At 38.0% G+C, this 23,669-nt stretch overlaps 1 protein-coding gene and 1 long non-coding RNA gene across 4 annotated transcripts; one reads left to right on the top strand and one right to left on the bottom strand.

The window, feature by feature from the left end:
• Positions 1-451: 451 nt before the first annotated feature.
• LOC127957524 (TBC1 domain family member 8B) lies at positions 452-17,116 on the bottom strand. 3 transcript variants are annotated; one of them, XM_052556095.1, is made up of 21 exons: positions 16,765-17,116; positions 14,144-14,254; positions 13,943-14,061; positions 13,605-13,827; positions 12,003-12,243; positions 11,720-11,927; positions 11,435-11,602; positions 11,184-11,285; positions 10,705-10,855; positions 10,416-10,630; positions 9,375-9,492; positions 8,817-9,102; positions 8,354-8,480; positions 7,980-8,078; positions 7,348-7,416; positions 6,997-7,237; positions 6,808-6,873; positions 4,344-4,424; positions 3,912-3,953; positions 3,500-3,597; positions 452-2,712 (listed from the first exon to the last, which is right to left on the bottom strand). In XM_052556095.1, the coding sequence occupies exons 1-21, from the start codon at positions 16,889-16,891 to the stop codon at positions 2,152-2,154; spliced, it is 3,453 nt and encodes a 1,150-aa protein (XP_052412055.1). In that variant the 5' UTR covers positions 16,892-17,116; the 3' UTR covers positions 452-2,151. The 3 variants fall into 3 exon arrangements, with proteins under 3 accessions (XP_052412055.1, XP_052412056.1, XP_052412057.1); XM_052556096.1 differs by having other exon boundaries at positions 4,413-4,424; positions 16,765-17,115; XM_052556097.1 differs by lacking the exon at positions 4,344-4,424 and having other exon boundaries at positions 16,765-17,114.
• A 2,437-nt stretch (positions 17,117-19,553) lies between these two features.
• On the top strand, positions 19,554-22,286 carry LOC127957523 (uncharacterized). Its single transcript, XR_008153810.1, has 3 exons — positions 19,554-19,751; positions 20,667-20,701; positions 21,123-22,286. It is a non-coding gene; the product is annotated as an uncharacterized LOC127957523 (long non-coding RNA).
• The last annotated feature ends 1,383 nt before the right edge of the window (positions 22,287-23,669 follow it).

Below are 23,669 nucleotides of genomic sequence, written 5' to 3'. Positions count from 1 at the left end.
CAGTTTTGTACAGCTAAAAATAGCTGGAAGCGGATGACACTGGAAGCTGACTCCTTTCAAAGTAAACACCCAGGTTACAATCTCAATATTAATAAGATTCTCCTTTCAAAGTCAAGACCCAGGTTACAATCTCCCCCTTTTAAGCAAAATGTGCTTGTCTCACAACAGGTGTCACCATAGTGGCAGGGGTCAGAGGACACGATGTCAAGCTGTGCCAAAATGACCGTCATAAAATAGCCTTGTAACCTAATCAAAGGCTGAAGCTGATCACAGCAGGGACCTGTCTGCATGCCTGCAGCTGGGATTGATCACACTATTGACAGCACTGTGGACATCCTGCTTATATTGTTCTCAAGAGTAGCAGGAGGTTTAGTGTGATATATGTACCTGAATCAACATCAGTGTTGCTCCTGGAACAACATTAAAGATAGAGAAAAAAAGAGAGGGAAGATCCTTTCTTCATTTATTTTATTTTATCTTTACATTTTCATAATGTGACAGTTTATGAGGCACAAACAGATTGTAAAACAAAAAATAAAAATACAAAAATTAAACTAAAAGTCAAAATGACCACACACTATTACCCTGAAGTACATGAAGCGAACATCAAATGTTCAAACAAAAACATTACGAGAGCGACTCTTAGATGAAATACTAATAACTTATCTTTCAATGCAACTTCAATTTCTATGGACTTTGTAATTAGTGTGAAAGAATACAAAACCAAAGCATCTTCCTTAGATGAATAACCGAGTGGAAAACACACACTACGGGGTTCCATTTTGAGGTGCCTTTAGCTTTAGAAGAACATAATTACTTTATTACACACAGAACGAAAAACTTTTAGCTGGTGTAGACCTGTCACAATTTCAAACGGAATAACCACAAAACACCAACTTCCCTTTCTTGCACTCAACATTTAGACAAAATTCTGCATATCTATTTGTCCCTTTTAAGCATCATACAACTCTTATGATAGGTGATTTATCACTTAATGTTTCTTACAGCTTGTACTACATGAACGGACAGAAAAAATGACTTACACATTTTGCATATCATTTACAGCGCGACAGTTCTAAATATTTGTCTTGCTAAATCATTTCAGTATGTTCTCTATGACGTTTTTTCTTTAATCTGTAAAATAACGACAGAAAATATACTTCTTGTAATATATTTTGAAACTGTTGAAACATGTTTAAAGATGAAATAGGTTTTCATTAAATGGAAGCACTTGTGATCGTACTGAAGTCCTGAATCAAAAACGAATAAGGCATAAACCACAGATTTCGGTTTGTAGACGAACACATCCAGTGAACCAGAATTACATGACTATACTCTGGAATAATAAAGACCTTCAGTGCAAAGGAATGTGAGATGATGTGGACTAAACTCCGCCTCCTCATTAGCATAACAAATTCTGGCCATTCCTAACCAAGCCTCTACAAAAAGAACAAAAGAATTGAATAGCTCATTCGAGCAAGGTACGTAATGTAAGGCGACATATGTGTTATATAATATATTTTGAATGAATTCTCAAACAATATAGTTTTTTCAGCCATTAGCAGTTCAACAGCATAGCGTTTTGATTTCCCTTACAATCATCCTTCCTTTAGTGGTCCTACATGTGCTTACGTGCATTAGGTCAGGCTGGGAATGACAGACGTAGTGCATGTGCGTGTAAGCTGTTTCGAGGTTACTTAAAAGATAAAGCAGGCAAAGCCTTTTCATGCCATCATCCCAAATCAAACATGCCATTCATAGTATTATTTATAATATAATACCTCAATTATATTACATCAGAATACTTTCATCTACATTATATCACAATATCTCCAACAATCATGTAACATCAAAAGCTAATCTGTTATATTACATTAAAATACCTGTTTTTCTTCACACTGTGCAATGTCAATCATTTTATACTTCAATTATTTTCATTTATTTTTTGGGGGGGAGGGGGCTTTGATTTTGTAATTGTTCTGCATATGTGCGTCTGTATATAAATAAAACAATGTCCTCATCTGTAACGGAGATGAGTGTTTCACAAACACTGACCTGTACACACAGTCGCACAGAAAAAGGGAAAGAGGAAGGGAGAGGGTTTATGGCTTTTAGGGCAGTGTTTTGCTGTGATTGCTCTGATGTAGTGTGTTAGTGTGCAACTTTAAGCTGGTTTTTGCATGCGTGTGCGATCAGAGAATCTGTGTCAACGGCCCGTTCGAAGAAGCGAACGACAGACGGTTCATTCAGAAGAGATGCAAGAATCTGCTCGAAGGAGAAACTCCAGTCCCCATCTCTGACCGAAGAGGGCGAGCTGGGGGTGTCTGTTGGCGTGTCCAACACGGGGCTGCTGGTTCCGGTGGGACTGCTGGTGGGGGTGGACGGACGTGAGGTTGAGGTTGGGGTAATGTCAGTGTGGGATGGGGCAGTTTCTTGTGGACTGGCCAGAGACTCGGGTTGGTCGTCTTCACCCTCAGTGAGGGTTTTGGTCTCAGGGCTGGTGGGTAATGTTGGGGAGGTCTCTGGCTGATCCGTGCTGGTGGGTGTACTTTGGGGAATTTTCTGCAGACTGCTCTCCTGTAGCTTCCGACCTACCTCCTCCATGCGCAGCAGAAGACTGGTCACTCGCGTCACAGCGCGGTACAGACTCTCCTCCTCCTCGGTGCCATGGAACACACCATACAGAGTCTTCGTCAAACCAATAAACTGCACCTGGAACACAGTAGATACATTCTCTTGAATTAAAATGAACTGTATTTCTATGGTTTAAATGTGGTCAGAAATGAGGTGACCACGAGCAAAAATCCTATTACACTTCAATAAGACAAGTCTCTACTAGAGTTTGTATGTGTTCAGGACAGGAATAGAACTGCTCTGAACAAGGTCAGTGAGCAGAGAATGAACGCTGATGACACTCTTGCCAAACACCTCAAAGTAAGTATGAGAAACGTATGCAATGTATGTACGCGGATACATTGTTTACATTCATAACAATGCATAAACAATGTATCCGCTTACATATGCTGTTAACGTATGTGAAGCTCTCCAAAATGGCACTATAGGAGACAAACTGTTGAATAAAGTCATTATTTTTGTTTTCTTTGTGCACAAAAAGTATCCTGGTAGCTTTGAAAAATTACAGTTGAACCACTGATGTCACATGGATTATTTTAATGATCTCCTTGCTACATTTCTGAGCCTGGATCATGTTAGGATGTTATATGGGAGGGTCAGAGAGTTCTCAGAATTCATCAAAAATATTTTAATTTGTGTTCTAAAGATGAACGATGGTCTTATGGGTTTGGAACGACATGTGTGTGTGAGTAGTTAATGACAGGATTTTTATTTTTGGGTCAACTATCGCTTTAATGTACACAGATCAGCTATACATGAATTGAAAAAATCTCAACCATAAAGACATGAAAAACCATCGTTCAGTCATCATTAAACGGCTGAACAAAGACATTTGAGATTCTGAGCACATCTTCAGTGTGTTTACCTGATTAATTCTGGGCAGATCTTTGATATTCTCCTCTCTCCGTTGCAAATCTTCCTGCCACTGTTTCAGATATTCCTGCAGATCTACTTTAGCACGACCTGAGGGGCAAAATACAACAGATTTTTTAACAGCTACCTATACTACATTACTCTGATTCATTAATGACAGCATTCTGTGCTAAATTATTTTTGTATAATAATTCATAATAAACTCTGAATTTGACTTTGATTGCCTGGCAATCAATCACTTTTTTACTCAAATATTTTATGTCCATTTATTTATCAAGTAGCCAAGAATACATGCTCATTTTGGTCATTGTACAGTGACCCTGACAACCCTGTTATGGTTTATTTGTGATATTGTTTGATATGATGAAGAGAACATGATTAGAGGACAGGGATGAATACTTCACCTCTCTCTGGACATTTTCTGATCACTCCATCCTCTGCAGAGTCTACACGGAAGATAAGAAAAAATGTACAGCCACGAAACACAGAGACACTCTCATGCATGAACAGATATACATGCAAACACCTAGTCTAATTGGTTTTCATGGGTGGGCAGGGTTTTGAGCTTCTGATTCTTGTAAAACACCAAAATTAGGTGTTTCTAGAAATCAAAGCTTTTTGGCTGTTACTGTAGGTGAGACAAGTCCCTCTTAAACACAAATACAGCACAACACACAAACATTTAAAAATACACATAGGAACATAAAATAAATCAGCGACATTACAACATATCCAGACGAAAGAAGAAAGAGTGAAATGTGAATAAAGAAAGAAATGAATGAATGAAACGAAAAGAAAGGAGGCATAAGGAGCCGCAGAAAGCAGTGGAAGCTGACCAGAAAGACGAGTAGAGAAAGAGTGATCTTCAGCCGGAGGAAAAAATCTAGACGACGGTAAAATCTTACACTCCTGGGTCCCTGCAGAAACACAGAGAATATGCATATATATACACACATTCCACTTTTATCTGAATCGGTAAAAAAGTGTCAGTCATGATCCGTCATAAGTTATGGATAAATCTGCACTTGACAAAATTGCCTATTGTTTTAAAAAGGCACAGTCATACAAACATGCTACATGAACTTATAACCTTCAAAAGTGAAGGGTTATTTAGATAAAGTGCTGATATCTTAGCAGTTACAGACCCAAACTCATACTACATTTGCCACATATTGCTATTAGGCCCTTCAGCCAAACATAAGCAGCACAAAATACTAAATGCAGTTAAGGTAGTTTGGTTTAAAACAAAAATGTATAATAAAACAAATTACAGCAAATAATGAGGAGATGTAGAGGTAAGACAGATAATCCAGGTTCATGGAGGGTGCAGATATATAGATTAAATAGGTTTCTGTCATGACAACTCTCGAGGGATTTGCATGGTAGCGTACATGACAATGTTAATGTATTTGGTCTCAGAGGAATAAATCTGCTACGCTGATGCTGCTGTGGCAGAGCAAGTACCGAGACTTACTACTGCCAATACATCCATCACATACTGCTGTGAGCATGTTAGAAATATTGCTGCTGCAAATATAACATACATGAAATAACCTCCATATAGCATACATGAATCACCTCGTAGCAGATCTTTACAGGTGGAGCTGGGGATGGTGGAGTGTTTCTGAAGCAAGCTACAACTGATACTGTAAGCCCTAGTCATATTTCTTAATGCTGAGCAGTGAGCTCATTGGCTACAGATACAGGAGAGAACCAATCAGCTGTGCCATGTGATAATGATGTCATTAGGTCAGATCGAGTAAGACCTATCGGACTGCGCCATCTAGAGTTTCATGCCAGAACTCTGTATTTATAGAGGTGTACGGATTACATATTTGACCCAACTGTTACCATGTATATCACTTAGGGGTTAGATTAAAATATTAAATAGAGTTACAGATAGGTTAGACATACAGATTTTATGCAGAGTTATACAAGAGTCAGATATATAATTTAAGAGTTATTTTGCTATACAGACTGCATAAAGCATTAGTTCACTTCCAGAATAAAAATTTCCTGATAATTTTACTCTCCCCCATGGCATCCATGATGTTCACGTCTTTCTTCAGTCGAAAAGAAATCAAGGTTTTTGAGAGAAACATTTCAGAATTTTTCTCCATGAAGTGGTCCAAACTGCAGTTTCAATGCAGCTTCAAAAGATCCTGGTCCCAGCAGTGGAATAAGGATACATAAACATCATGGGTGACATGGAGGTGAGTTAATTATCAGGTATTCTTGATGTAAACTACACCTTTAAAGGCCCCAGTATACTTCAAACGAAGTTTGTTTTCGTTCTTAATTTGGGGGCAAAAAGAAGTTCAAAAAGGCTGAGCAACGTTATACTGTTTCAAAAGATTGCGATAGCCCCGGGCTGCTGGAGGTGGGGTGTAGATTAATGTAAACATGACTCGCGACTCTTGCTTGAATCCCCCAAACACAACAACAAATGAAATGTTGAAGTGCAGGAAATCTAGGTGTGAGACGGGCACAAATGGTCATAATATTAAAGATAAAAGAATAATGATTAGCAGCAGTTCAGAGTCAAGTATCATGTTTGCAATAAGTGGAAGTGTGAATGTCTCATAGTCTGTAAAAATTTAGCATGATATGGAAAAAAAATATAGAAAATAGAGTCAGTTTGTTACTTTATTTTATTAGTGTTCATTTATTTTATTAAACTGGATAAATTGTTACACCTTTTAATATTTTATGTGGTGTTATGATTTACTTTTGATAAAAACAAAGGTTTATTATTGTATGTTCGTTTGGCATTTCATTTATTGTATACGGCAGCAGTATGGTGTAACATAAATTCGAAACGTGTATTTGGTATTTGCTACCTTTTACGTTTACTCTTTCCTTTCATTCTTTTTGTGGCTTTGGAAAACTTGTCTTGGATGTTTCCCCCCAACTGCTTTTTGCAGAACTCAGAGAAACGAACCGGGAAAAAATTAATTTGCACGTCAAAGAAGGTGGAGTTTCAGAACACACCCACCGATTGTGTAATCGCCACAGACCAAGGGAAACTTAAAGGTGTTTAGGAGCCAAAACGAACTCCCCCAGAATATTTGCTTTGGTCAGCCATTTCGAACTGCCAAATGAACTTAGTTTCAGCCTGATTTTGTTCAAAATGATGTCATATCAGTTTGTTCTTCGATTTCGTTTGAAGTATATCGGGGCATTAAGGTTGTAGAGGGGACTATACAGTATAAAGATTGATCATATACAAGGATAACCATATCTTATGTTCACACTAAGCTTTTATTATACACAGTGGCAGAGGTCGTAAAATTAATTTACCTGGTTGAAGGTGCAGTTTGAAGAGAAATTTTAGTTTTTCTGTGAAAGATCTGTTGTATAGGATATCTGCAATACACACACACACATATATACACACTTTAATTAATCTGGCAGGTTTAAGGAAAGCTGGTATGTACTGAGGTGAAAGTTCAAAGAGCAGTCAATTAGTTCAGGGAAGGCTCCTCTTACCCAGACCGCATATGAACTCTTTGAAGTTCACAAGTCCGTCTCCATTCGCGTCCAGAAGCCGGAAGGCTGATTGTGCCAGTGAGCGCACATGCGTGTGTGTGGTCCACGGCTGCAGGAGGGCAAACAGGCTACTAAACTGGGACTGATCCAGCTGATACTGGTCCAGATATGGCAGGCTGGGGTCATGGTTCTGCAGGGCAGGACTACCTACTGACCAGTAACAGCTCACAAAGTGCTGCCTCTATAACACACAAACAGTCAAAAGACACAACCTTTAACAGTTTGTGTGGTTGCAGCAGCATTTTGAGGTCTTCAGGCATGGAACTGCACAAATTTGTTCATGCAACTCACCTTAAAGAGCATGTAGAGCTCATCCAGATGAGCAGCACTGAATTTCACATCTTGAGCAACAACACGCAGCTGCAGCAATAAGACACAAAAATGACAGACAATTAAACATCTTACAATGGAAAATAATCTTTACTGCCACTGTATGTGCAAACAATGTGTAAGAAATAATAATTCATATCACACTACCATTTAAAGGTTCTGATTCGGTAAGAGTTTTCAATGTTTTTGAAAGAAGTATCTTATGCTCACCGAGGCTGCACTTATTTGATCACAAATACAGTAAAACATTAATATTGTGGAATACTGTTACAATTCAAAATATGATTCAGAAATCAAAGAACAGCTTTTATTTGAAACATTTGTACCGTTTTTAAATGTCTTTACTGACTCCCTGCTGAATAAAATTCATTTCTTCAAAAATAATTTACAGACCCCAAACTTTTGAACCATAGTGTATACTTCGTAAAATCTAATCTGAGATGAAACCACATAACTATGCATGAGGCTTTATAATGCTGTTTCTTTTTTCTTCATTGTATCTTTTTTTGTGTGTGGATATTTTAATGCTTGGTTTATAATTATATTATATTATTATGAAATTAAGGTGGATATAGCATGGCTTTTGTACTTACTACATTTTGTTTTGTTGTGTCTTCTAGTGTTTGGATGACATAAAGCTTGTTCCTCTTCCGCATGTTTTCCACTTCCTCTGTTCGAATGCTTCCATATTTCTGAAATAAAAAGTTTCATTAATATGAGGAACTATTTCAGACCTTTGGTTTGCTGACCACAGAACTCCTGGGTTTTTTTTGTCTTTCTGTGCAACTGACCAGTTTGAAAGTGCTGAAAAATGTATACCATTTCATTGCACAACAGACTTTATAGGAATGTAATGAGTACAAAAATTCTGCTCTTACTACATGTTCTGACAAAACCAGAGCTGAAGACATCAAAAAGAAAACCGATTTTAATGTTCACTACAGTATATTAAAGTGTGTAGCTTTACCTCGTATGCCTCTTTAATGAGATCGCTGATGTCCACCTTTTGTATTGATTTGTCATTGGCTGCTGCAGATGCCTGCTGTACAGTAGCTGGCAGGGGACTGTCTTTATTTGTGACACTGTCAAAAAACCTGAAGGACAAAATCAGATTTAAATACAGGTTAAGTTTGTAAATAAAAAAATATCCACTGCAAAAATTAAAGAAGTGGATGCAGTTTACAATTAAATAGCAGCTTGTCATCCAAAGATACTCTTGAGTTTGATCATTCCTGATCTTTGCTGCATGAGTCACACAGCATGGAAAAAAATGTACTTTCAATAACATAATATAATATACTTGAATACATTTTAGTGACACCTTTTCTGTTTAAAATTTCCTTTTAATTTTATACTGCACATAACATAATGACAACACAGCTTGCTACAATCATGCTTTGGCCATGTTAAGAGGACAACGTTCCAGTCACCTGTTGAGGACTGTGACGGCTTCTGCATCATCAGTGCAACAAAGAAGACTATCCATATTGTAGTCAAGGACAGCAAGGCCAAGCTGCAGGATGGCTTTGATACCATCATAAAAGAAGCAGTCGACAACATTCACTGCGCTCTCTATTGGCAGTACGCTGATGAAGAGAGTCAGGAACCATGACAACGACACTGACGAGAAGAATGACAGGTCCGTCATGTGTTCGGTCAGCTGGGTAAGATGCTCACGGATCAGTTCCTCGAACACAGCCTGGTCCACCAGGGCTCCTGGAAAACACACACACTTAGACATGAATAACACTGTATTCACAAATAAAAAGATTCAGTAAACTGCCACTGCAGCAACAAACAGAATGGCACAACTTATTACAGACAGAACAGGAGACGTGCAAGTACTTAACATGAAAAGAAATTGTGGAGCACCTTAAAAAAGCTCATGCAATTACGACACCATTGGCATTGTGTAACAATGGCAGCCTGCAATTTTATTAAGATGATTCAATCACCTCCCGGGCATGAGATCTCATACACACACATACCAATAATTCTACGGTTGAAGTAGTCTGGGAGCATTCGTTCACACACAGCGACCAGCAGCCAGAAAGCCTCTTCTTCTTTAGCATACAGCAGCAACACAGACGTCAGGATATTCATCGCCTGGACAGACCGACAAAACAACATCATACATTTACAATACATGAAAACTAAATTATTATTAGAATGAGTGGAAGTAGAGTTTTTACTGAATAAAGAAAAAAAAAACACAAATGACAGATTTTTTTGTCCCTCTTAAAAGGTTTGTAACATATCTGTATATGCAAATTGAATTTAAACAAAAATAATTTGGCTTCCATAGCAAAAAATATATTTTTTAATGCATTCATCATAATCCTTGAATACTTCGCTTTGCATATTCCCCATGCTTATACTCTGTATACACCAAGTTTTGATTACCAAAACAATTATTCAAATTACATGTCTTTTCAGTTTTTTGCACACAGAAATATTTTTAAACTAGTTCTGCTTAGGTTCTTTATTACCATAGATTCAGCTGGTTTTCATTTTCCTTTTTTTATTAAATATTTAATATAGAATATTGATGCAATATGTGACAACAATATCTTGTTTGTGTGTGTGTGTAATGATTAATTGTGTTTATGCTAGTCTTGCAGATAATACTGTAGGCTGTGCATGAGGGGGATGTTACATACACACATATTGTAGACCAAAATAAAGTCTGATTCACCTTGAAGATACAACCAGTCACTTAAGGCCCAATTATACTATAAGCAAATTCAGGCCAAAACAAAGGGCCTAGGATCATCTGATTGACATGTAAACACTTGCGTAGTGAGAATTTATCACAGATTTTATGCCATGAACCTCATAATCACTACTACACCAACACAAACCTGGGCTGCTTGAAATTGTGTAGACATTCAATCAGAGTGCAACATGATGGTTTTGAGAGCTTTTTAACAAATTTGTGAACAAGATGAATCCGATGTTCTTTGAACTGTGCAATTCGATGCTGAGACCATGTGTTAGACTAGATGAAAATGTTACGTGTGTGTTTTCACCTGGCAGTAGCCGATTTTGGGGTTGCGATGAGCGTAGGCAGTCAAGACGCGGCGGAGAGCCGAGATTCCTGTGTCACTCTGGAATGCTGGGTGTTCTGGGAGTGAACGATGCAGATCTCTCTCGATCTCATCACATGCAAGCGAGCTGCTGCCCATACACTCCTCCAATATCCGTCCATAGTATCCGGGATGAGAGGTCATGTCATGAACTGCACCTATAACACAAGCAGACATGTATGAGTGAAACTGTGGCACATACACACGCACACACAACCAGAACAACACACACCTGAGAAGAGCATCCACAGTTCTCCTCTGAGAGTCTCTGGAACTCCTCGTACAATGAGATCCCGTGTTTTTTTGGTGCAAAACATTCCAGATCCACGGCCGTATTCAGCAAAATGAATCTCCCACGACTGCTCCTTCATTCGCTCTTTCAGCTGCCAATCACAATGTTAAAATAACCGCATATATACATATATAAAAATTATTCCTGTGAAGGCAGAGCTGAATTTTCAGCAGCCATTTACTCTAGTCTTCACACAATACATTTTTGATGTATAGAAAAAATTCAGTTTATTTGAAATAGCAATCCTATGCTTCATCATAAATGCATTTACTCTCAATTTAATGGGTCCCTGCTGAACGAATATATTCATTTTATTGACGATCAACCTTTAAATGGTAGTGTATACCACATCTTCTGATTACATTAATTATCTTTACTAAACTAACATTGCACAAATATTGCATCAAGGTTCTCTGTACCATTTTGGGGTCAAGGTTTTCTGCATCATGTGGATGAAAGACGTTCATAAGAGCTTCGGTGCTGACGGCTTGACTTTGCCCCACCATAACACCCTCCTCATCCTCAGAGAGAAAAACACACACATCAATCTATTGTTTCCTCTGGCATTTTTACAGCTACCACAAAATCATACCAAGAAATGCAGGATATCTTTAAATCATATGAAATAACAATATACTCAATAATAGTGGATGGAGTGTAGAGGAATTACCGGATTGCTGATGTAGTGTTGAGGGCTTCCTGCTGTCCCACACTTTCTGCGGATGGTGGCAGCAAGTCGCTCAAAATCCCGAACCTCAGAAAAACGCAAAGCTCTCTTGCCACGAAGACACACAGACAGGGCACGACTACCACGATCTGGCAGCTCCACACTAAACACCTACAGGAATACATTAATGCCAAAACAACACATACATCGGCATTAGTGAAACACAAACACAGACAGCACTTGTCTTCACCGTGACATTCTTTGCAGAATAATGAGCAGTATACGCACCTCCCATAGAGGGATTATGAGATGGCACTGAGACCCATCTTGACTTGCAAAGCACAGATAGTTCTCAGAGACACAGATTTTTCCAAGCGTATTGACATGGCTGAATGGAACCCAGAGGAAACTCTCATGCACTTCACAAAGATTCTCCTCCTGCGGCAACCGGAAAAATGCTCGAAATGACTGATTGCGTGCATGGATTTCCAGAGCCCTGCAACGATTACAGTAGAGTCAGACATCGTCCAGTAAAAGAAAAATAGCTAACAGAGGAATAAAAATAATGCACTTCTGCATGATGTGAAGAGGGTTGGCTAGTGGATGTTCAGCATTAAATGTTTCTTTGTCGAAGAAGCGCACAATGGCGTATTCGGCCAGCTGCTGCATTATCAGGTATGTCTGCTGGAGCCTCAGGAGCATTGAGAAGTAATGATCCTCTCCACGCACACACACACGGATGCTCTCTGCCAACAACACACTCGACGTACGTTCCAGGCGGCTCACCTCGTCCCAGGGATACACCAGTTTCACTAAACAAGAATGCATAATAATATTAGATTTGGGCAGATGCCAGCTGTAACACTTAGAAAGACAAAACCTTTATATATGAAGCACATAAGGTGTTTTATGGGACATATCTCTTATAATTCAAATAAGAAATAAAACCATATAGATTTAGAATGACATGAAGGTGAGTTAATTAAATTTTTGAGTGAGCTAGGACTTTGATACGTGAATGTACTCTGTTATAATTGGTTAACTTCTTTACATGTGGAAAAATAGATTCTGAGTTTCTAAATAAGGAATATTCATTTATATGCAAACTTAATATACACTGCCATTCAAAAGGTTTTGACATTTCTTCCGGTGAAGCAAAGCTGAATTTCAGCATCATTACTCCAGTCTTCAGTGTCACATGATCCTTCAGGAATCATTCTGAATTGCTGATTTATAAACAATGTTCAAAACAGTTGCACTGCTAAATATTTTTTGGGAGATGGGATACTTTTTTTTTTCCAGGATACTTTGATGAATAAGTTCAAAAGAGCAGTGTTTATTAAAAATAGATATGTTAAATTAAGTGTTAATTTTTTTAATTATTTTTAAGGAATTAATACTTTTATTCAGCAAGAATGTGTTAAATGGATAAAAATGAGAGTAATGACTTATATTGTTAGAAAAAAAATGTATTTTCTTCTTTTTTTAACATCCAAAATAAAATAAAAAATATATATACATATATATTTTTTACACAATATATGTATGTGTACGGTGTATATTTTATTAAGTATATATAAAAACACACACATGCATGCATATATATATATATATATATTTATTTATAATGTAAAATATAGGAATATAAATAAAGACATGTAAATACATGTAATTATTTTCAGAATATATACTGTATGTGTGTGTATTTATATAAAGATAATAAATATACATGGAACAAATGCATATATCATGCGAACAAAAACTTTTATTTTTGGATGCATGTAATTACGACTTATCGTTTGACAGCACTAACATTAAAATAGAAACCAATATCAGAAATTGCAACAATTCTTCACAATACTACTGTTTTTTTCACAAATAAATGCAGCCTTTATGAGCTTAAGAAACTCAGTAAAACAAAATTTATGAAAAAAACACAAACATTAAAAATCTTACTGATCCCAAACTTTTGAAAGGCAGTGTAAGTGTTTTCAAAAAGTGGTCTAGGGACCACCCAGGGGGCCACAAGTATAATAATATATGTAATAATAATGCTTGGAACCAAAACAATTATAAAACCGCTTTGCTAATAAATGCATTGTTCAGACATCATAACCATCATAAAATAGCCAGCTTGTGTTATTATGTGTAAACAGGCGATCATGTTTCTAACCCTCATTTCCCAGCATATAGGAGTAGAAACACAGGAAGTTGGTGCTGAGGTAAATCCAGCCCTGGTGTGGCACTCGTCCTCTCCAGTAGCTGCAAGAGAAATACGTCACAAGCTTCTCCCTCTGAGGCAAACCGAACAGATGTTCAAAGCGCAGCACAGCCTCCCGGAAGCGTTCGGGATCCTCCTCGTCACCGGCTGATGTGCCCTCCTCTGCAATCAGACCCTATACAAACACAACATACCGCCACTGAAGTCAACAATGCAAGACTGGGACTTCCAGTTTAATAGCACAAAAACAAGAGAGTGTCTTGTGTCTTGGAGACAAATAACCCTCTCACCCGTATCTTTCCCTGGACAAAACTGGTGATGTCTTCACCAGAATCGAACACAGAGAGAGTTCTGCTGATGTTCTGCTGCAGCCAGTCCCAGTGCTGTGAGATCTCCTCTAAAGATGCTCCTGCACACACACACACACACACACATTATAGAAGTCTGAGCCTTCACATACACATTAACACGGTGTGCAGCATCTCTCTCACCACAGGCAATGCTCCAGTACACCTGAGAGTCGGGCGTCTGGTGTAAAATGCGAAACGGGGCGACTTTGGCTGTGGAGTCAAGAACTGTGTCCAACGTTCCAACCAGCAGGCCTATAACAAATGACATAAAATAATTAACATAATATTACAAAAACTACATTTATTTTTCTTTAAATCTGCGGTCTGAATTACAACTGTATATGAAAACATTAAAAGACAACAGCAAGAAAATATGAAACATTTATGGTGTAGTCATTACATTCATACAAATAGCAGCCTTTTCATTTATTTTATTTTTTTAAACACTAGACTAATAATAAGACATGTTCCTTGAGCATCAGATCAGCATATTAGAATAATATCTGAAGGATCATGTGACACTGACGACTGGAGAAATGGCTGCTGATTTTAAATTGTAATAGTATTTCACAATCTTACTGTTTTTCCTGTTTCTGTGATGAAATAAATGCAGCCTATGTGTGCATAAGAGACTCCTTTCAAAAACATTATATGTTGCTATGATAAAACAATATAGAATAACATTAGGTTTGACTGGCACTTGATTTAACTTCTTTCAGTGTCTCTGATGCACATCAGGATGTTAGCAGGGAATGTAATGGTAGTCACTGAAAACCGGTCCTCTCTGCACTGCTTCAGAAAGAAGCTGATGTATCATGGCCCTTAGCCATGAAGCAAAGGTTTCCATGGTGATGAACTCCAAAAGAAAAAAATAGACACTAATTAGAGTAAAACCTATAATCAGCTCAACAACAATTGTGGTTAAATTCTTCTTTGCTGGCGACTCTGTGATGCAATTGCACTTATTTTTACTGATGTATTGTTATATATTGTACTGTTATTTTATTTCTCAAGTCAAATCCCATTTATACAATACAGATTGATTCAAAGCAGCTTTACCTTAATAACAGAAAAATAAGTGTTAAAAGTCCTCAGTTATAAAACAAATTCAATTTCAGCTGTAAAACAGCTCTGCAGAAGATAGTGTCATTATTCATCTCCGTTTTGTCCAGTGTTGTTTCAATTCAGTTCAATAACACTGTCGATGTTGCAAAACTAGTGTGATAGTCCAGCTCAGTGAAGTTTATTTATACGTTTTGTCATCAGTGTCCCAACATCTACCACTGCAGACAATTCCCAGCTGACCAATGTCTATAAATCTCTAATGCATTGAAACGGAGCAGCTCAGTTGGCTTTCAACTCTAATAATATATAGAGTCGTCCTTCCAATTTGCATTTTATTGCAGGATGGGATTGGGCACCACTTCCCATGACATGGCTTTGGTTCTGCCACAAACTTACAACTATCCTCAAATTTTTCCATACTCAGTCAATTTGTAATGGTGAATCAATTGTATATATGTGACCTTGGACCACAAAATAAGTAATAAGGATTGAAAATTTTTTTAAGGGATTTTTTAAGGGTCAAACATCTGAAAGCTGAATGAATAAATACGTTTTCCATTGATGTGTGGTTTGTTAGGATCAGACAACATTTGGCTGAGATAAAACTATCAGAAAATCTGGAATCTGGGGGTGCAAAAATATCAAAATATTAAGAAAATTGCATTTAAAGTTGTCTAGATGAAGTTCAAAAAATCTTAATGGAACATGATCTTTACTTAATATTGTAATGATTTTTGGCATAAAAGAAAATCAATAATTTGTACCCAAACTATTTATTGTTGGCTATTGCTACAAATTTAGCATGCAACTTAAGATTTTAAGATTTTGTGGTCCCAACACACCAAACACATAAAATAATAGGCATAAAATAAATTCAAGTTACCCTAATTCAAACCCTAATCCTAACACTAACAATATAGTAAGTACATGAAGTTAATTAATATTACTCGACTTAAATGTATAATTACACTTGAACATTTTACCCTTGTCATGCAAAGTACATCATTATAATTATATTTCTCAAAACTTTAAAACTATACAGTTGTTTATGTGTAACATTTAATGTTCAAATAGTAAACATTAACGGATCTTTAAAAGATAAGAGTTAAAATTGGCTTAAAATGACATCAACCTTGCATGTATCATGTTGCCCTTAACTGACCAGATATTCCCAAGTCGCATCTGGAGAGAAAGCATCTGCCAGTAAACACTTTGATCCACCTCAAACCTAAACATCTGACGTCACGGCGTGACGCAACAACTCCCATCAAAGAGAGGGAGCAACAGCCCAGACCTGCATGAATAGTCTCCGTATTAAACACGTTTAGGATTTGGCTTCTAAATATATAATATCTGGAGTAATGTTGCAGTTTTGTCTGGTCTACCTTTATGCACACGACCAGTTACCGCAGTGGTGACGTCAACACTCAAAAGAACATATCATTAGACCGCGGACAGTCAAACTTATAAAAACCATCCAATCTGCAAGACTGCATTAACCCTTGACCTGTTGCAAAAGCACTTGGGGTTAAAACTAAAAATCAATAGTTTGGGAAATCATTTGAAGTGTATTTCAAGGTGTAACACTACCCGAGATGACAGTTGAATACATATTAATAGTTATCAGTAAAAGCACCAGAGGCTTTTCCATGCCTAGCGCTTGAACACGGATATCCGAGCGCTCCCGGTAACGTTACCTGTCAATCCGCCGCTGTCTTCTCCGTATCCGCGTCTGCGCTGCAGTACGAAGTAATCGCTGGATTTCTCCGTCACCCATAATTTTAGCGCGTTTTTGAGAAGCACCTCCTCGGGTTTGAGCCACATGCTGGAATCTGTTTTCAGAAACACGCGTCCTCTCGCATGACACTCGTACCATCTCAAGCACAAACACCCATAAGATTTGAGTGTTGTTTGCTCTTGCGCCGCTTTTCCCACGTCGACAGAAACTGAGCCAAAGACAGCAACACCGGCGCCGCTGGGATTGTAGTCTTCCACATCTGCCCCGCTGAGCAGAGGAAAGCGCTGCCCTGAAAAACATCCACTACACTTCCCATGATCCCCGCGCCACCTCATGACTTTGTATCAAATTATTTAAAGGAACAGCAACATATGTTTATTACGACGCGTTGGTCACGATACCGCCCACAGCGGTTTTACCTGGAGCTCGTCAGGTTTATCCCCATGCCAAAGCCTTCAGATGTCGTTTAGTAATAGGTATGAGAATCTTCAAAAAAAAAAAAAAAAAAAAAAGAAGAATAATAATAAAAAAAAAAAGAATAATGAGTCCGGTTCTCCTTATTAAGTACTTTAGAAGAAATAGCAAATGTCCAATGACGGTTTACATTTTTAAAGTGTTAGTAGTTCAATAATAGTTTCTTCATATATATTTTTTTCAACTCTAAAGAAACAAAACATTGTTACATTTTATGAAACGCCATTGATTACAATCCAGCTTGTGTATGTTAAAGGGGGGGGGGTGAAATGCTCGTTTTCACTCAATATCCTGTTAATCTTGAGTACCTATAGAGTAGTACTGCATCCTTCATAAATCCAAAAAGTCTTTAGTTTTATTATATTCATAAGAGAAAGATAGTCTGTACCGATTTTTCCCGGAAAAACACGACCGGCTGGAGGCGTGACGTGTGGGCGGAGCTAAAGAATCACGAGCGCCAGTAGGCTTTTGCGTTGAGAGCGCCTGGAAGCTGTGACATTACCGTGAAGGAAAAACCATCATCCAAAACAAACCATGGCTAACAGTCAGATTCAGCCGTTTATTTATGATCCAGAATCAGATCCCGAGGCTGAAACTGAACGAGAGCAGCAGCAGCAATGACTCGCTCCGAGCGGGGCTCGAACCCGGGTCACCAGCATGGGAGGGGACGCACTAACAAGGAAGCAGAGATATTTTAAGCAGTTTTACTCACCGCCTGCGATTCTAACACTGGATCGTGACCCTTTTTCGTTGGGATTGCATCATCCTTAAAGGGGGGGTGAAATGCTCGTTTTCACTCAATATCCTTTTAATCTTGAGTACCTATAGAGTAGTACTGCATCCTTCATAACTCCAAAAAGTCTTTAGTTTTATTATATTCATAAGATAAAGATAGTCTGTACCGATTTTTCCCGGAAAAACACGACCGGCTGGAGGCGTGACGTGTGGGCGGAGCTAAAAGAATCACGAGCGCCAGTAGGCTTTGCGTTGAGAGCATGTGGAAGCTGTGACATTACCCTGAGGGAAAAACCATCATCCAAAACAAACCATGGCTTACAGTCAGATTCAGCCGTTTATTTATGATCCAGAATCAGATCCGGAGGCTGAAACTGAACGAGAGCAGCAGCAGCAATGACTCGCTCCGAGCGGGGCTCGAACCCGGGTCACCAGCATGGGAGGGGACGCACTAACAAGGAGGCAGAGATATTTTAAGCAGTTTTACTCACCGCCTGCGGTTCCAACACACAATCGTGAACCTTTTTCGTTGGGATTGCATCATCCTTAAGAAATAAACAATACGCAAATCCGTCAAACTGGGCCTTGTTTGTAAAACAAGCATCTTCGAAATGCAGGGAACAAACAAAAACACTTGCACAACTCCGTTGATGCTCTGTAAAAATAAACTCCATCCACTGCCCTTAATGCTGTTTTATTTTGGTAATCTGTGCAGGGTTGTCTTGCCCTGGCAACCAAAAACACACTTCTTTTGTGACTTTTCGCGACGCTCTCGCTCTGATCAGTGAATCGCTCTGATCAGTGAAATGTCTGTGCTCAGCCTCCCTATATGGGAGCACGCGCTCTTCCGGCAGAAGTGCCCTAGGACCCATATAAGGAAATTCCGCTCCATCTCCCAGCCGGCACATGACCGACCTTCAACGTTGAAATATGGTTGAAATAAGGTCAGTTGTGCTTTCAACGTTGAAACAACGTTGATTCAACGTTTAAAGCTGAATGGTTGAAAAACATCAAGCACATGACCAACTTTCAATGTTGAAATATGGTTGAAATAAGGTCAGTTGTGGTTTCAACGTTGAAACAACGTTGATTCAACGTTTAAAGATGAACTGTTGAAAAACTTCCAGCACATGACCAACTTTCAACATTGAAATATGGCTGAAATAAGGTCAGTTGTTTTAATGAAACAACGTTAAAAAATGTTTAATGCTAAATGGTAGTTAAAGGTTAACAAGCTTTTAAATTATTTATATTAAATTATTTAAATTAATTAATTATTTTAATAGCATTTTAAAATATTTTAGTCATGATACCTATTCTAAAATCTAAAGGTATATGTTAAATATTATCATCATTAACAACAATAAAACTATATACATTTCGCTGCTTTATCACACTGAAACAACTCCCATTGGTAGTTGTATTTTATTACTTCTATCATGATTGGTTAATCTGGCTGTCATTCAGGAAACTGGACAATGAATCAGTTCGCGCCTTTCTACATTTAAAAATATGACCGTTATTGGCGTCTTTCTGTGAGTGAGGCGGCTAACTGTGAGCTGCTGCTCGTTATAACTGACTGCTCTATCGGTCCCGAATTATTTCATATTTGCCTGTACATTTTCTTTTTTATTTTGAGCGAATTTGAGTCGTGACATGTCAATGGAGAACAAAAACTGTGAACACAAGAAGGGTCAGGTGTTCTGCGAGGTCCTGAAAACATCCTGGCAAAATGAGGTAAGAAAATCGCTAACGTTATCTTTATTATCTTTTGAAAATAGTAAAGTATTACCAGAGTTTACAAATGGGTAGTTTAAAGGACATGTAATCTGCAGATGAATAAATACCCGTGTGTCTATTTTTTTGCATTTGCTATTTTTTTTGCACAGCTGATCAAGTTAGGTGCTCACCTAATGTGTTGCTGGTAAGAAAGATTTAGAGATGGTTTAGAGATTTTCCCATATTTTCCTGATATGTATCCCATGCATTAGGTGTGTTATATATGTTTGTATGCTTATAATAGTTTCAAAGTGTTTTCTGAAACATATAAGTGCAAATGTCTGTATTTAAATAATATAATTTTAATGAATTAATGAAAATGAATAAATAAATAAAAGGATTGTTTAAAGCCATGGTTCTCAAAGTGTCAGGCCCCCTCTAGTTGTTATGCAGGTGAATCACTAAACTAATTAATGTTAATATATTTTAACTTAATCTTTGAGTAAGTTTTTTTTTTTTGCACATTTAAGTATGTTAGAGTTAAAGTACAGTACAGTTTTGTAACTTTTGTTACATAATTACATTTAAAATTACATTTTAATTTAAACTTTTTTTTATTTACCTGTGTATGTAAGCACAGTTGTAGTGTTAATGTTCAAACATGGTAAAGTGTCTGACAACAATAAATATTCTTATTAGAATAAAACTGCCTCATTTTTTAACTGTAGACCTGTAGCTGAATAGTTTGGTCTACTACGCTGCTGAAATGTAATGTTGGTCATTATGGTGCAACTTAATATTTAATAACAAATATTTTCTGAAGTGGTACTTGGTATAAAAAGTTTGAGAACCAGTGGTTTAAAGAAATGGTTTAATATGAAATCCTGCTTTTTAAGAACTTTTCAGTAAACCATTTCTTCTTTCCCCTTGTAGAGTCATCGAGGATCCAGCTTGTTCTTGAAACATTGGTAAGAAATTGTTCTTCTGCTACATTGCACTGTCACTTCTGCTAGAGATGCTTTGACCTTTTGTGATAGGTTTTGATTGTACTTAGTTTATTAAAAATTTACTGAATTAGATTTTATTTGTTTTACTACACTGTATTACTAGTGTTTTGATTAAAACAGTGTAACTGGGGGTTCTGAAAACACTGCTTGTGAATAATTTGTTAATATTGTAAATTTTCATCTGAATACATTAAATAAGTGTTTAATGAATAGTGTTGTCCACTTTGTTTCCAACCTCACTGTTACTGAACTGTAAAGTGAAAATATTGTGTGATTTATTTTGCATTCAGTTTTCAGTTAAATATATTTCACAATATCAAAGTTATTGTGAAACATTGTGGACATACCTAAACAAACTGGTTAAATCTTATGTGCCCTCCAGAAGTTTGCACTCTGCAAGTGAATGACGCCTTGTGGTGCCATCCCAAAGAGGTTCAAAATCACTCTCACGGACCTTTTCCTGGACTGTGCCCAGCTGGTGGAATGACCTCCCAATCTCAATCCGAACTGCTGAGTCTTTACTCATTTTCAAGAAACATCTTAAGACTCATCTTTTTCACCGGAACTTAACCAACTAATGCTAGCACTTTTCCTTCTTTTCTTGTCTTTCATATTAAAAAAAAAAAAAAAAACCTGGCTATGCGTTCTGTACTAGACTAACTGAGACTTGTCATAGCACTTGTATACTGTTGTTGTTCTCTTGTTGACCTGACTGCTTCTGTTCTTCTCATTTGTAAGTGGCTTTGGATAAAAGCGTCTGTTAAATGATTAAATGTAAATGTTTATACAGGACGGTACAGAAAGTGCACAAGTGGGAGAGAGTGGAGGGGACGGCGTCAGAATGGACCTAGCGCTGGGACACTTTCAAGGATCACCCGAAGCACAACCACACTGTATACACGAGGCTGCTGGTTCTAACATTTTAGAGTGCCCTGCGGTCGAAATCTCATTCTGCATTCCCCACGGTAAAGAAGACACAGTCCGGGGGGGTTCCCATTAGAAATCAACTGGTTGAAGGTTCCCTGCTCGTACTGTGCAACACATTTTCACTGCACAAATGTGCACAACTTGAAATGAGACACATTACTAAAACATGTTTTTGACAGAAACTGTAGTTTTCCACCAAAATAAAAGATCCACTGGTTTCAGTCATAAAGGTACAAGGGTTTGTCTTGTAAGTGCTGAAAAAAATATGCATTTTTGTGCCGAATTATTTTACAAAAACCTTTAAATATTATTGTATTTGGATTGTTCTACTACATGTTTTTAGCATTACCTCCATGCATACTCTGCATAATAAAGTGTGGGATTATTTTCATCTGTTTTATTCAGTATGTTTCCAAAATTTAACTGCTGTTTGACAATTTTGAGCATGTGGTAGTTTATTGAAGTTGTTTGTAAAGCCATTGCTGCCAGTCATTAGATTTTTAGCCTTGCATGTACATTGTTGATCTAAATGCCAACTAGGATCTAGGTGTATTTACACACGGTGCAAGGTACGACGGGGAAACAACGTCGTGTTATCAACGCTGATTAACTTTTCAAAATCAACACCTCATGCAGCTTTCATCCCAGGGCTGCAGCACGACCCTAATTCACCCATAATGCAGGTAAGACTGAAACAGCGTCGCGATTTCAACGGTGAATCCACGTCGTGATTTCAACGATCCAATTTGCAAAATCGAAAGGTTATTCAACGTTGATTCAACGTCGGGATTTCAACAGTGAATCAGCGTTGTGATTTCAACCGTACATCAACGTCACGATTTCAACGGTGAATCAACGTCGTGATTTCAACGTTGATCCAATTTGCAAAATCGAAAGGTTTTTCAACGTTGATTCAACCATGGTACCTGACGTTGTTTCAACGTTGAATCAACGTTGAAATGCCGGCTGGGAATGTCACACAGAGCCATACTCGAAAAAAAACTTTCCGAGATTTGTGACAAACCGGAAGGAGTATTTTGGGAACAAAAATACTCCTTCAAACGTACAACTTAATTTTTGAAACTTTGTCCATGTTTAGCATGGGAATCCAACTCTTTAACAGTGTAAAAAACTCAGTATGCATGAAATAGCATTTCACCCCCCCTTTAAACAAACTGTTCCAAACAAACAGATCCCCTCTGTGCAGGGTTAATTTGAGGAAAGCAGTTGGTCCAGATGGAGTCACTGAATACATGTTGAAGGACTGTGCAGACCAGTTGGCAGAGGTATTTACCATCTTTTTCATCCTTGCCCTATTATAGTCTGCCATCCCCAAGTCAGCGACAATCATCCCGGTTCTCAAGAAAACCACAGTAAATTGCCTGAATGTCTATCGTCCAGTTGCTCTTACCCTTATCATCATCAAAATTCTTTTAGAGACTCTCTCACATCAGAACTGTCATCCATGCCATCCTTGACCAAAACAGTTTTCTTACCGAGCAAACTGATGGACAGAAGATGCTTCCCCGGGCGTTCCATCATAAATGGCTGCGCAGTGCGCACTGCTCTGGGTGTGTGTTCACTGCTGTGTGTGCACTTTGGATGGGTAAAATGCAGAGCATGAAATCTGAGTATGGTTCACCATACTTGGCTGTATGTCATGTCACTTTCAAAGATCTCCACACTGCACGTACACACGTGGATTACGAAAACACTTATATAAGAATGCTGTTTGTGAATTTCTGTTCAGCAAATAAAATTCATCCTCCACAAAGTTGTTCTTAAACTGAACAACTTGGGCCTAGGAAGTTCATTGTGCACATGGATACTGGACTTCCTACGCAACAGACATCAGACATCTCAGAATGGGAGATCGCACATCATCAACTCTCATTCTGAACACTGGCACACCACAGGGGTGTGTCCTCAGCCCCCTCCTCTTCTTGCTCTATACACACTGCTCCCTTATCCATTCCACCAACAGCGTTGTCAGATTTGAGGA

Source organism: Carassius gibelio, chromosome B5 (assembly GCF_023724105.1).
Source record: "Carassius gibelio isolate Cgi1373 ecotype wild population from Czech Republic chromosome B5, carGib1.2-hapl.c, whole genome shotgun sequence".
NCBI lineage: Eukaryota > Metazoa > Chordata > Actinopteri > Cypriniformes > Cyprinidae > Carassius > Carassius gibelio.
This window is presented reverse-complemented; position numbering and strand designations above follow the sequence as displayed.

What these genes read in the sequence shown, in the direction of transcription:
- LOC127957524 (XM_052556095.1), bottom strand. Translation starts at nt 16,891, where the DNA reads ATGTGGCTCAAACCCGAGGAGGTGCTTCTCAAAAACGCGCTAAAATTA. An exon ending in TCATTAAAGAGGCATACGAG is followed by an intron (nt 8,079 to 8,353) that starts GTAAAGCTACAC and finishes TTTTTATTTCAG; the next exon opens with AAATATGGAAGCATTCGAAC. An exon ending in AGAGTTCATATGCGGTCTGG is followed by an intron (nt 6,874 to 6,996) that starts GTAAGAGGAGCC and finishes TGTGTATTGCAG; the next exon opens with ATATCCTATACAACAGATCT.